Source organism: Telmatherina bonti (assembly GCF_933228915.1).
Source record: "Telmatherina bonti genome assembly, chromosome: 11".
NCBI lineage: Eukaryota > Metazoa > Chordata > Actinopteri > Atheriniformes > Telmatherinidae > Telmatherina > Telmatherina bonti.
In genome coordinates, this window is record NC_136629.1 from 31,494,732 (window position 1) to 31,506,769 (window position 12,038).

The window sequence follows — 12,038 nt, forward strand, 5'->3', positions numbered from 1 at the left end:
TCGTCTCATGTTCTAATTTGCTAAACTAAACATTGTTTATATTGTGCTAATAAAGAAACCTTCCTCTGTCAACTCTGTGCTTCATGAGCTCTCGTATAAAAAAAACCCCAAAAAAATAACAGCCAGTGTGTTTCATTTGACTGACAGAAAACTGCTAGTGCTGATATTTCCCTGAGATCAGACGGTGCTAATCTCAGTTTAGTGATTCAGATTTTTTTTGTCAAATCAAACATTAAATAAATGGACTAATAAATTCAGCTTGTTTTCCAGTCATACCTTCAAACAATCGCTGGTGTTTCAGTTCCCTGATCAGTTTATCCCACTCATCACAATTTCACTTCTGTTGATTAATTGACATTTTAAATTATTTTAACACAGTGGAGACGTGTGTGTGCACGGGCTAGCCACATAAATTCCAAATTTAGAGGTCAGTGCAGGCTGTTAATACCTTGAATTGATTCATTTAGATGTCTGCCGAACTAAAATCAAACGTGATTTATTAACAATAGCATTCTCACATATCAGCAAGCATTTACCGCTCCGATGCGCCACTGTGAAGCCATCAGCCTGTCCAATGTTTTCTGGCTCAGGAGAAGCTCTGTCAAGTCTAGTTTATGGACAGATTTTGTCATTTATTTCTATAATCCATTTCTTTCTCCATCTTTATCCAGTGGTATGCGATATTTAATTTCCCCTTGGAAAGACAAATACTTGTTTCACTGCCAATTGCTCCAACAGCTGACAGGAGGTTTTCAGGCCATATGGGTTTAACATGGGCAATGAATTGCAGCTCTTTATACATAATCACAGTGTGTTTAGATTTTTAAGTGATCTGAACTAATTATAAAACAAACACTGCAACATTTCCAGCATATTTGTTTTGATTACTTCTTTTCATCCAAGAAATAGATGGCACCCTCGTGACTAAGTCAAGAAATGATCAAACTGATACAACCCTGAAGGATCTCTGATGTCTGCACAAAATTTCAAAACAATCTGTTCACATCTTTGAAAGTATCTGAAAGCTGCTATACAATGATCCATTTATCTGTAAAGGGAATGTAATCTTTTCTTTAGCAGAGTTAAACATTTTTTTTTTTTTTTTTTAAATAAAAAAAGATCTGAATCAAATTTTAGATTACACAGAATATGTCGTACAAATCGCAACTAGACTTTAGTATACAACCAGGACATATCATTAAAAACTACTGATATCTAATTTAATTAAATTCCGCTTCATTTGTATAACACCACAACAATGATAAAGTAAAAAAAAAAAGCAACATCTCTTTTACAAGGCAATGTTCTGCTGCAAAGTCTGAGATGCTGGATTTTTTTAGGCTCATTTCTTCAAGAATGTACCTACGATTGGTTGTAGACCGAGCTCAGCCCCTTCCATATCAATCGTCTACCCGTCTACAGCAGTCTTTTTCCAACCATTGTGCTGTGGCACGTTAGTGTGCCTTGAGAGATGCTCAGGTGTGCCATGGGAAATTATCCCATGTCACCTAATTGGCCAAAAGAACAGCTCTGTGTTCATCCAAACAGCCCAGGTTTCTCACTGAGTGACTAGAAATATGAACTATCATAAAATACATTTTCTTTGTTTATGTGATTCTTATTCAAGATATTTTTTCTTTTTCTTCAAGAATTTCTTTTAAAAAGAAAACCTGCATGTCGTTAATAAGGTTACATTTTTCAACATTTGCGGTTTGTGGTGTGCCCTGTGATCTTTTCAATGAAAGTAATGTAACTTGGCTCCAAAAAGGTTGAAAAACATAGGTCCGGAGGAACAAGCCAAAGAGCCAATGAAGGGTATGCAGCCTTCACACTTCTAAACTGCAACCGGATCAAGTATCAGCATCATGAACTCAACCAAAATCTAAAGCCTTTTTTACAATCCAAGTGCCTGGTAGGATCCAGTCAGACATCGCAGGATATTTCCCACAAGTCCCTTGTCCATCTCCCGACAGGATTTGTTTTAGTTTTAATGCATGTTCCTCATTTAAAACCTGCACCCACCCTGCTAAGTTCCATAAACTCCTCTAGCCTCTTCTTCCAAATGACGCCAGCATCACACCGTTACCTTCATTTGTATTCTAAGCTGGAAAATGCAATGTTCTGGTTGGCTGCAAGTGCGTTCTCCATTATGTTTAAAATGAAAAAAACATATCTGAGCAGTACTTTCAGAGCTTTTTAATTATACCTGGCCTCACTCATTAACACAAAGGGAGGGGGTGTAAACAGAGCTGGCAGTGATAGATCAGGGCAAGTAATGAGGGGTGAGACAGTGAAGGTGTGTGCACGTTTGGACATGGAATCCTTCTGTGTGCACAATTACAAAATACTGCTTGTGCCAACAGTATGCTCCCCTGCACCAACACCATGCCTCTCTGTGTCTGGTTAATGAGTCATGCTGGGATAAACACTTCCAGGTCACAGCCAGCTTCATTCCATCTGAGACAGAGGGGAAGTCCAGGTGCCAGGGCACAAAGGCACAACATGCTGGCATTTTTTCTTCTAATAAGAGACAAATATTGACAAAGTGATCATCTAGCATCATTTTTTTTCCATACAATCTAGTTTGTGTATGTGTAAAACTAAAACAATGTCGAAGCTGGAAGCTGCTTTTCTGCATCTACTGTCGAGATACAAACGATACTGAGCTTTAAAGATTCAAGTGTGACAAATTGTTTTAGAGCTTCTCCACAGTTCGACTTAAAGTTCAGCTGATAACAAGAAGGAAGAATATCAAGATAAACAACAGATTAAGCTTGAGGAAATTACTCATTTGCACCTGATCCTGCAACATTCTTCGACAGCGAAGTCTATTGTTGGAACATGTTCTAAAAATCTCCGTTTTAGTGAGACAACTCTGCAAAACCTGTGTGAACAAATTCAGAACTTGCTGTAAAGACACATTTATGACTCGGATCATCGAGCTGAAGGTGAAGTGTGTGTGAGACTTGCATACATGTACTGTGCATGTGTGTGTTGTGTCCCACAAGCTGTCATGTCAATAGTGATGAATTCTCTGAACACGAGAGGCCATCATTGCTATCTTTTTCAACGCACCCTGTAATAGTTTGTCAGCTCAGCTGCTTTTAAATCATCGTCCACAAGCGTTTGTGACAACAAGATCGAAGACTCTGCCATCAAAACACACTTCATAGCAAGGGCAAATGTGTTTATTGCTTCTTACACTTAAGTGTCAGAAGGGCCAGTTTTTAATGAGCGACTTGTGGGTTTAAATCCTGACAGCTGAATCCGTCTCCAGCCTCATCTGCAATGATCCACAAGAAAACGCGTTCTGAAGCCCCTTCTGTTCATTTCTTGTCACACAATTAAGGAACTTTTTCATACTGGAAGACCATTAGAAATGATTTTTTATATGCTATTTACTGTCAACTCAGATATGCTTAACTTTCATTTGTTCTTTTGGGACTGGGCAATCATATGAAAACATTTTACTCCGTAGCAAAGTCCTTGCTGGTGTACACAACATTCTCCAGTATATTTGCTCAGGGGCAGCTTTTCTATGGCCCTTTTGAAATAAATATTTCCATGCTGAAAAACATGTTTCAGATGCCAAAAAGAAAGCAGAAAGCTCCGGAAAATGCAATATAGTGTGAAGCATCAGTTCTAACTGAACGAGAGAAATTCAGTAATCCGCAGGTGAAGGTCACACACTGCATGTCTTGAATCAATTGGCAATTCACAAAGAGCCCTGCCCACACTGAAGGCCACATTTACTTTTAACATATTTCATTCAAGGTGAAAAAGCCAATATTGTCACGAGCTGTTTAGAGACGAACCCAAACACAGCTCCGCGCAGGAGAAAAGCAGGTGTTGAGCAAAAAGTAAACTTTAATAACTTCTAGAAATTAACAATCTAAATGTCCTGCAAAGAAGGAAACTCGACAAACAGAATCCACGAAGCAACTAGCAGAAAGCACAACAACAAAGATGGAGCTGACAGGTTCTGCAGTAAACAAAGGAACCAGGTGTTATACGTTTACACTGTAATGACCAGGACAATGCAGAGCAGCAGGTGAAATGTCACGTCTCGTTAAACAGTCCGTTTTGCTGAGATACTTCTGGGTCTTTTCACAGAGGATCAGCCATGATAAGAGCTGGCTTAATTCTGTAAAAGATAATGAAAGAAGCGTTTTTTAAGGAAAAGAGACAATTCCAATAAGCTTTCCACCGCTTTCAAGGCAGCGCTTCTCCTCGTGCTGGATGAGTGGGAGCAGTCCCGGCCTCCTCTTTGGTGGCTTCTTTAATTAAATTACCAACCTAATGAAGAATCATTTCATATAATCTCATATAAATAAGACATAATTCATCTTCAGTGAACCAACAAACCCAAGATATATTAGACAAAGTAGCTCATGTTATCCTGAGTGAACATTCAACTAACGTAAAAAAGCATCGCAGCTTAGTGTGGTTGGATTCATGTAGTTGTCTAATCCTCATGATGTTTTCTAATTAGGACAGAAAAAAGTGCTACCTAAATTATAAAAAGGTTTTTTTCCTTTAGTTTATGGCTGTAGCCCAGGCGTGAAACAAAAATAAGGCCCAGCAGAATACGCTAAAGACGTTTTATAAAAACAAAACTGGAGGTAAAGCCCAGCAAGGTGTCAGACAGAAACTGCTGGAAACTGAGGGGTTTGACAGAAATTCCACTCATGAAGGGAGCAGAGGGTAGCAGGGTGTCAGGAACAAGGTGTTGATGAAGCTGACAGAAAACATTGCATCCTCTCTCAGCTGTGGTGGAAAAGAGACAAGGTGCCAACTGGCTACGCAAGATAAAACAAGAGCATTAAACCACCGACATTGATCCAAACAGCTTGATCAAAAGATGAAAAATGACTACGGCTAATCAGACAAATAATCAGAACCTGCGTCAGGTCACTTGTGATTGGATTTGTTACAAATAGAGAATCATGAAAGTACAGATCAAAATGAAAAAGTAACTTCAGATTAATTTAATAAAGGTGGAAATATTTTTTGCGTTAAATTGACTGATTTTTATGAAAAGAGTTTGGGCTTTTTACGAGTTGTTACGCCTGTATTTGTAGTTATAATTTGTGGTTGTTTGGCTTTCTATAAGGGACACAACGGTACAGAAACGTACAAGTTCTGACACGAAAAGTGTCAGCTACACCTCTGGCTAGCGACGCTATGGCTAGCCACAGATTTAAGAAGAAACAAGAGCTTAAAGACCTCTTTCCATTGTTAAAATCCCCTGTATGGGAACATTTTGGCTTACCAGTTGCAGGGGTGGCCAAATCTGCCATCAAGAGCAGAAATCCTGCAAGTGTTGCAGGTTTCCCTGCTGCAACACACCTGACTAATCGATGCGTCATTAGCAGACATATGCAGCATTTAATCTCAAGTTCTGCACAGGTCTGCTCATTTCCCATTGATTAGTCAGGTGTGCTGCAGCAGGCAAAGCTATGATACTTGCAGGACTGCGGCTCTGGAGGAACTGAGTTGACCACCCCTGGTTTACTGGTTTGAAGGTGGGAGGGTCGAGGCAAGTTTAAAAAATGAGGAGGAAAATACTTCCTGCTGCCAAATCTGCAAGTACAGTCATTCCTGATCTGATCAACCTTCATCAAAACTGCAGCTTCTCGCCTAAAGAATCAACAAACCCACTGTGAGGTCACCTACCAACAGAGTGACTTTCACATGGTGTGTGACACTGATTTATTTGAAGACAATTTCCCTCTCTAGGTGGTACCGGGACTTTTAATTATTAAACATGTTGAGTCTACAGGGAACTGGAGAATGCTGTGACAGTGTCACATGGTGATGTCCACCTGCCAGTCAGCGTCAGGTGGATGTACAGAGATGCAGAGTTGGGCCCCCTTGATTTAAAACTCAAGAAATAAAAACATTTCCCTGGTTTTTCCTCAGAGGATGTCTGTTGGGTTTTCTTGAGGTTTTAGATACTTGATTCTCTAAAGATGTAAAAGATGTTCAGTTTATCTGTTGGGAAAGTGTGACAGTCTTCTGTGGCTTGTTCTATACTCTTTGTTCCTTTCTTCATCTTTTTTCTTTTTCCATTATCTTTCTTTCATCTTTCCTCATCCTTTTCCTCCACAGTTTCCTTCCCTCCGGTCTGGTCCAGCAGTTATAAGCAGAAATAACATATTTATGATATAAATAATAAAATAAAGAACAACATATAAGAACCAAAGGGAGCCTCATATCCATGGAGTCCTCTTGGAAGAGTAAATTTGTTCAGCCCAGCATGGCAGCCAGACCATCATTCTGCTGTCAGGATGCTGGATAGGACAGGTTAAAAAAAAACCAAACAAACAAAACAAGTCACGAGACTCAGACTCAATGTGCTTTGTGTTGTATATATTTTGTCTAGTAGGCATCGCTGTGCAGCGAGCGGTCAGTGTGGAGCAGCCTGTTTTTCCATGCTTGTAATTTTTCATCAATCATCTGCTTGAATGATAAAAGCCACCTGCTTGTTACTCATGTTGGGCGTCTGTATATTAATCTTTTTTCAATCTCTGTCTGCAGTTCCTTGTCACTTTTCCCGGTGTCTTTGTGTTATTTTTAAATCTATTTGAGGTAATTTTCCACAGTTCTTACAAGTCATTTTTGCTCGCTGCCATCTTCATGTATCTTTCTGCGGTCGGTTCACTTCTCCACCGAGGTGCTGAACATCTAGTCGTTGTTCTTTAGAAACATTTTGGAGTTGTTTTCTGTTTTTCTCTGGGCAGTAATTCAATCGAAGGCAATATATGAAGTAAACAACATAGGGAAAGAAGGGAAAACAGTGATGATTTACAATTTCTTAAACAAAAAGCTGAGAAATTCAGATCAGCAGAAAACAGAGCAGACTATGAGATTAACCATCATCAGCTGCAACTGACCAAGTTTCCACTGCAACCATTTACACCAACACAATGCATTTCATCACGCATCAATTCTTCAGAATGATTATGACATTTATTCCATTTAGTTACTAACCAAATACATGACTTTTGCATTAAATCAGCAGCTGATGATTACCACCGCTTCATAGTCTCATCATTCAACACTTCTATCAGCATATTTTAATCTTCTTCCCCTGCATGTCAGGTGCAAAGTGTGCACAATCTGTATACAGTTACCAACATATTAATGAAGCTCTGATGAATTTACAAACCCTCCCCACCTTTAATGTGTTCAGATATTCACAGGAGCGTTTGCAGGCTCTGCTGAACGTGGAGCTCTGCTTCTTTCCAAGTCCCCAAGATGCCACTGAGTAATTGTATAAGGGATGACAGGGAATTTAACGGTGTGGATTTAATGCACACTTCTGAGAAGAAAACAGTGTTTGGTACAGTGTTTGTGTGCTGAAACAGAATTCGGTGTTGCCCAGGAAAAGATCAAAGCAATATGTCATTAATGAGACTTAAAAGCCTTGATGTATTCACAGTCTATGCACTAATTTATTTGTCGGTGAGTACTTAACTTTTAGATTAATAGAGGAGCATTCACAAGAAGCTAATTGGAATGCAAGTAATGCTTTTGACCTACTCTTAGTTTAAGCTTTTTTTTTTTCCTGCCGCGTTTGTTCACAACAGACATTGAATAAATTAATGCAGGAGATAAATGATAAGCAGAGACGCACCGAGTCCACTGAGACAAAATGATCCCTGAGGGAATAACATACACTGCCAGGCCCAAAAAAACAAAGTGTTGCCACCTGGATTTAACTAAGCAAACAGGAACAAGCAGGTACTGGATAATCGCTGCATGAGCGATAGCTGCCAACAAGTTATTTAACCCCGACTGATGCAGCCAGTGGCTTCTTTATTAAGCCCACTACAATTGTGTGAACAATGTCTAACGCATTATTAATAACTGCAAGGATAGTGGGGAATTAATCGTATTTTAGGAAGAAATGTGGTTAGAAATAAACCTGAATGATTGTCAAATTGGTGAAATAAGATGGGTTTTAAAAAAAAAAAAAAAAAAAAAAAAAGTCCCCGCAGAACTCTGGGCTGTTTAATAGGAAAGTAAGAACATTTCCACGTGAACAATGTGAAGGAAACTCGGGGGATTGGGACTGAACAGCTGTGTAGCTGTAAGAAAACCACTAATCAGTGAGGTTAACTGGAGAAAAGGGCTTCAATTTGCTGGGGAGCATAAAGATTGGACTGAAGCAATGGAAGAAGGTCATGTGGTCTGTAGAGTCCAGATTGAGTCTGATGTACCCACCTCTCTGGAACAGAGGAAAGGGTAGGAGAAAAAGCACACGAAGTGATGCTGCCATCACGCCTAGCGCCTACAGTGGGGGAAGTCTATGATCTGGGGTTGCTGCAGTTGGTCAGGTCTTGGTTCAGCAACACTGTGTGCCCAAATAATGATCACGTTCTTCCCTCATGGCACGGCCATATTCCACGATGACAATGCCAGGATTCATCAGGCTCAAAATAAAAGAGTGGTTTGTAGTCAAACTTCCATCATCAGCACGAGATCTTGGTGAAAAATGATTGAAACACTGGACGGAAATAAATCTTGTAACATTGCAGCATCTTAACAAAACGACACCACAGCAGACGCTGCGATGATCAAAGCCGAAGGTGGTCTAGTGAAATGTTACAGTGGGACACTGTTGTCTTGTGGCAGGCAGTGTATGTACAGTAAGTGGTGTGTATCTGTGGCATCACTTCAGAACAAAGATGTGCATGAAACAACTGTACAGTACATCATGTGCCTTGGAGACATTATCTTATGCTTCAGTGATTTTAAATGTAATTAAGCAGCAAATCAAATAAAAACACAAACTATAAACAAACATTTACATTTCTTTTTTTTTTTTTTTTTTTAAAAAACAACCTTCCAGCTACTTTTATCGTTCACTACTCGTCTTGTTCAGAAAAAAAAATAAATACTGTGATCAGAACTTGATGAGTTTAATATTTCCATGATTAAGACTTTGAATGGGAAATGAAAGGCGCTGTTATGAATAAAAAGCACCTCCCTGCAGTGTGCTGCAAGCCTTTTTTTCCCCCCAATCTACCTTAATTTTCTATCTTGTCTGAAGTGATAGATACCCCCCACCACCACTTTCATTTTTCACGAGTAAAAATGGGAAAACTTTGTGATAAAATTTGGTTTATATGAAAAAAAAAAATGGCTTGATGGTACAATATCAGAAATAATCTAAAACCCACAAAGACATAACTGAAAGTTAACCTGCAAATATTTTCATTTGTTTTTGCAACAAATTTAAATTATTTTTCTCTTTTTCAGGTTTAAAGAACAAAACACCACAAAATCATGGCAGATAGGAATCCGGCTTGTACTTAGGTATAATTGAGATGACAGTTGTGTGCTGACAGATTTTTTACCTCCTACCATGAATTACTGTTCTGAAGTATTTTGCTTGCACTTACATGTATATTTTTTATTGCTCTGTTGCTTTGTGCTGTGATACTGGCATAAAAAAAACTAGGAATGCAAATTAGTACATGTAAAATCAACAATGTTCTGAATGATAACATGCAATGTTTCTTTAAAAAATAAATAAGTTAAAGTGTCTACCCATCCTGTAATGTGACGATTCTCAATAATCTAACCATGAGAGTTACTGCGATCTGTAAAAGACACAACCATGATTTTTTTTTTTTACTGCTAACTTGGCTGCGTAACAATCCCACTTTCTTTGATCCACAGCCATATTATTAGCCCTTTGTTGATGGCTGTATCTGACATCTACAATTTTCACTCGACTTGGAAAATCTTCAGAATGTCACTGTCCTCACCAGGCGGGTGGAAGATGAAGTGTCAGAATGATGTGTTTGCTGGGCTGAACGAGGCAATCAGCTCACTTTCACATTGACATACTTTTCACTGCCTTCAACACTTCCTATGCACAGCCAGTGCAGTCCTAAATCCTGCCAAAACACTACGACACACCATTCACCAGGGCAGGATGACACGGCGGTTCTCAATAAATAACTAGATAGAACTTAGCAAACCCATAAAATACAGCCCGGAGAGAGAAGAAAGAATAAGAAATTTTAGATTATATATATATCTATATATATATATATATATAGATATATATATCTATATATATATATATTAATTGGGGGAGGGGGACTCGATTAGGAATAATTAGGGTTATTGTAATAAATTCATCTTGATTAATCACATTCCAACTGCACTACAATATTTGCCATAAAAAGAAACTTTTAATTTAAATTAAATTTAGTGGACAATTGAATCAAATAATATACAGAACTTAATGTTCTCAACTTAAATCCCAACTAGTGTCTGAAAAATACATTTAATACAATTTAATACAATATTTAAAATGGTAAAATATCTAGAAAATATTCCTCCCAAAACTCAGTGTTAACGTGTCATTTCAAGTACCTTAACAGCTCCAGCTGTTGCCTACAACACGTTAGTACTTTTTAAATGTTTTTGTCTACACTTTTCATGAATGCACACTAACACGGTGAGATCAGCCAGTTCAACTTCGCACATTTTATTTTCAGTCTGCAGCAGAGGTGATCGTCTCCTGCTCTGACTGCAGCTTGGAGCTGGATGCTGCGTGATGACCATTCTCCTATGAGTGTTTTTGGACAGGGGGGGGCTGTGGCAGAACCTGCAGCTGAGAGGAGTGAAGGATACATGTTTTCATGTCACTCACCAAAAATCTGCAACGCCAAAGTCTTTGGATCTGTTGCTGGACATTTTCTTTAAATAGCTGCAAGAGGGGTCTGAAAAACTGCTAAAAGAAGCCAAGTTATGAGTCAAGGTCTGCTGTGAGCATCCAGTGTAACAGGAAATTAGACACTGACAAACATAGTTAGGAATGCAGGCAGCGATTAATGTGTAAACGTGTTAATACTTCTTTTAATAATCTATTGTAATTATTGAGTTAAAGCCCATCAATAATATCTAACAATTTTATCTGAACTTTTGAAGGAAAAGGCAGTAAATTAGCTCACATTTTGCCTACTGTTTTATGAAACAAGAAATATTTGCTAGTGAAGACCTTAAAGCATTACCTCCACATGCTCCTTTCACTCCAACTACCAAACCCACAAACTGTGGAGAATCAAGAATTAGTAAAAGCTACCAAATTAGAGAAAAATGACTTAAGAGCTCAGCCAGATCTTGTGTCAACACTTTATATAAACTTTGCCTGGGATTAAAGGTGGTAATTTCATACGGATTACAGAATCCTAAATTTATTAGTCTTTATTTTGGCATCAGTGGTCAGGGCAAGGGCTGGGTTGGGTTGTGTGCATGTGTCTGTGTGTGTGTGTTTAAATGTGAACCGTTTTTAATTTTTTAAAGTCAAGCACTTGGATATGCTTTTGTATGAAAAGTGCTATACAAATAAAGTTTGATTTGATTTTCAATGTAAACAAACAAACAAAAAAAATCCATACATTAAAGGATTCAGAGTAGAAATACTCTCTCGTGACCAAAGCTCTGTGTGTGACATTTCATGCAAGCTGTTTTGTTTCAAAGCAAACGTAATGAAAAGTGAAGCTCATGTCAGGCTCACCTCTGCCATCTGCTCTGGTATTTCTTACAGTTTAAAGGAGGCGCAGAAAAGATTACAGGATCAATAGCAGCAGAAAACGCCCAATAAGAACAGGAGCATTTATTTCCATTACTCAATTACTCTGTTACACCTTTCATTTGCTCAACGGTCAGAGCATGGCTGCCAGAAAATGTGTTTCTGCTCACGGGTCATGATGTTTGTTCCATCAATGCTTGCTTTTAGCTGCGCCCTTCGACTTTCTGTTTGTGCTTCTGATCCCAACACAAAGCAAAGGCCCATCAGTTCAGCTTACCTGGTGGATGAAAACTTGTGCACCTCGAGGGCTCATGAGCAGAACAGCCCGTCGTAAAGTATCCCGGTACCGGTTGAGCTCCTCCGTTCGCATCGTGCTAAAGAGGTCAGTAAATACTCGACTGACGTTGCGGTCCACCCTCTGCAAGGAAACATCCAGGCCGAGCCGAGACACCTGGTCCATGAAGGTTTGCAAACCCCGTAT

At 38.9% G+C, this 12,038-nt stretch overlaps 1 protein-coding gene across 1 annotated transcript in view; it reads right to left on the bottom strand.

Moving 5' to 3' along the window:
• Nucleotides 1–12,038, bottom strand: part of grid1a (glutamate receptor, ionotropic, delta 1a) — a gene marked incomplete at both ends in the record, with an annotated part of 277,575 nt that overhangs the window by 75,837 nt on the left and 189,700 nt on the right. The window contains one exon of the mRNA XM_079248482.1: nt 11,835–12,038. This exon is cut by the window's right edge and continues 2 nt beyond it. Within this exon, the coding sequence (XP_079104608.1) occupies nt 11,835–12,038 (204 nt within the window). The remainder of the gene's footprint in view (nt 1–11,834) is intronic.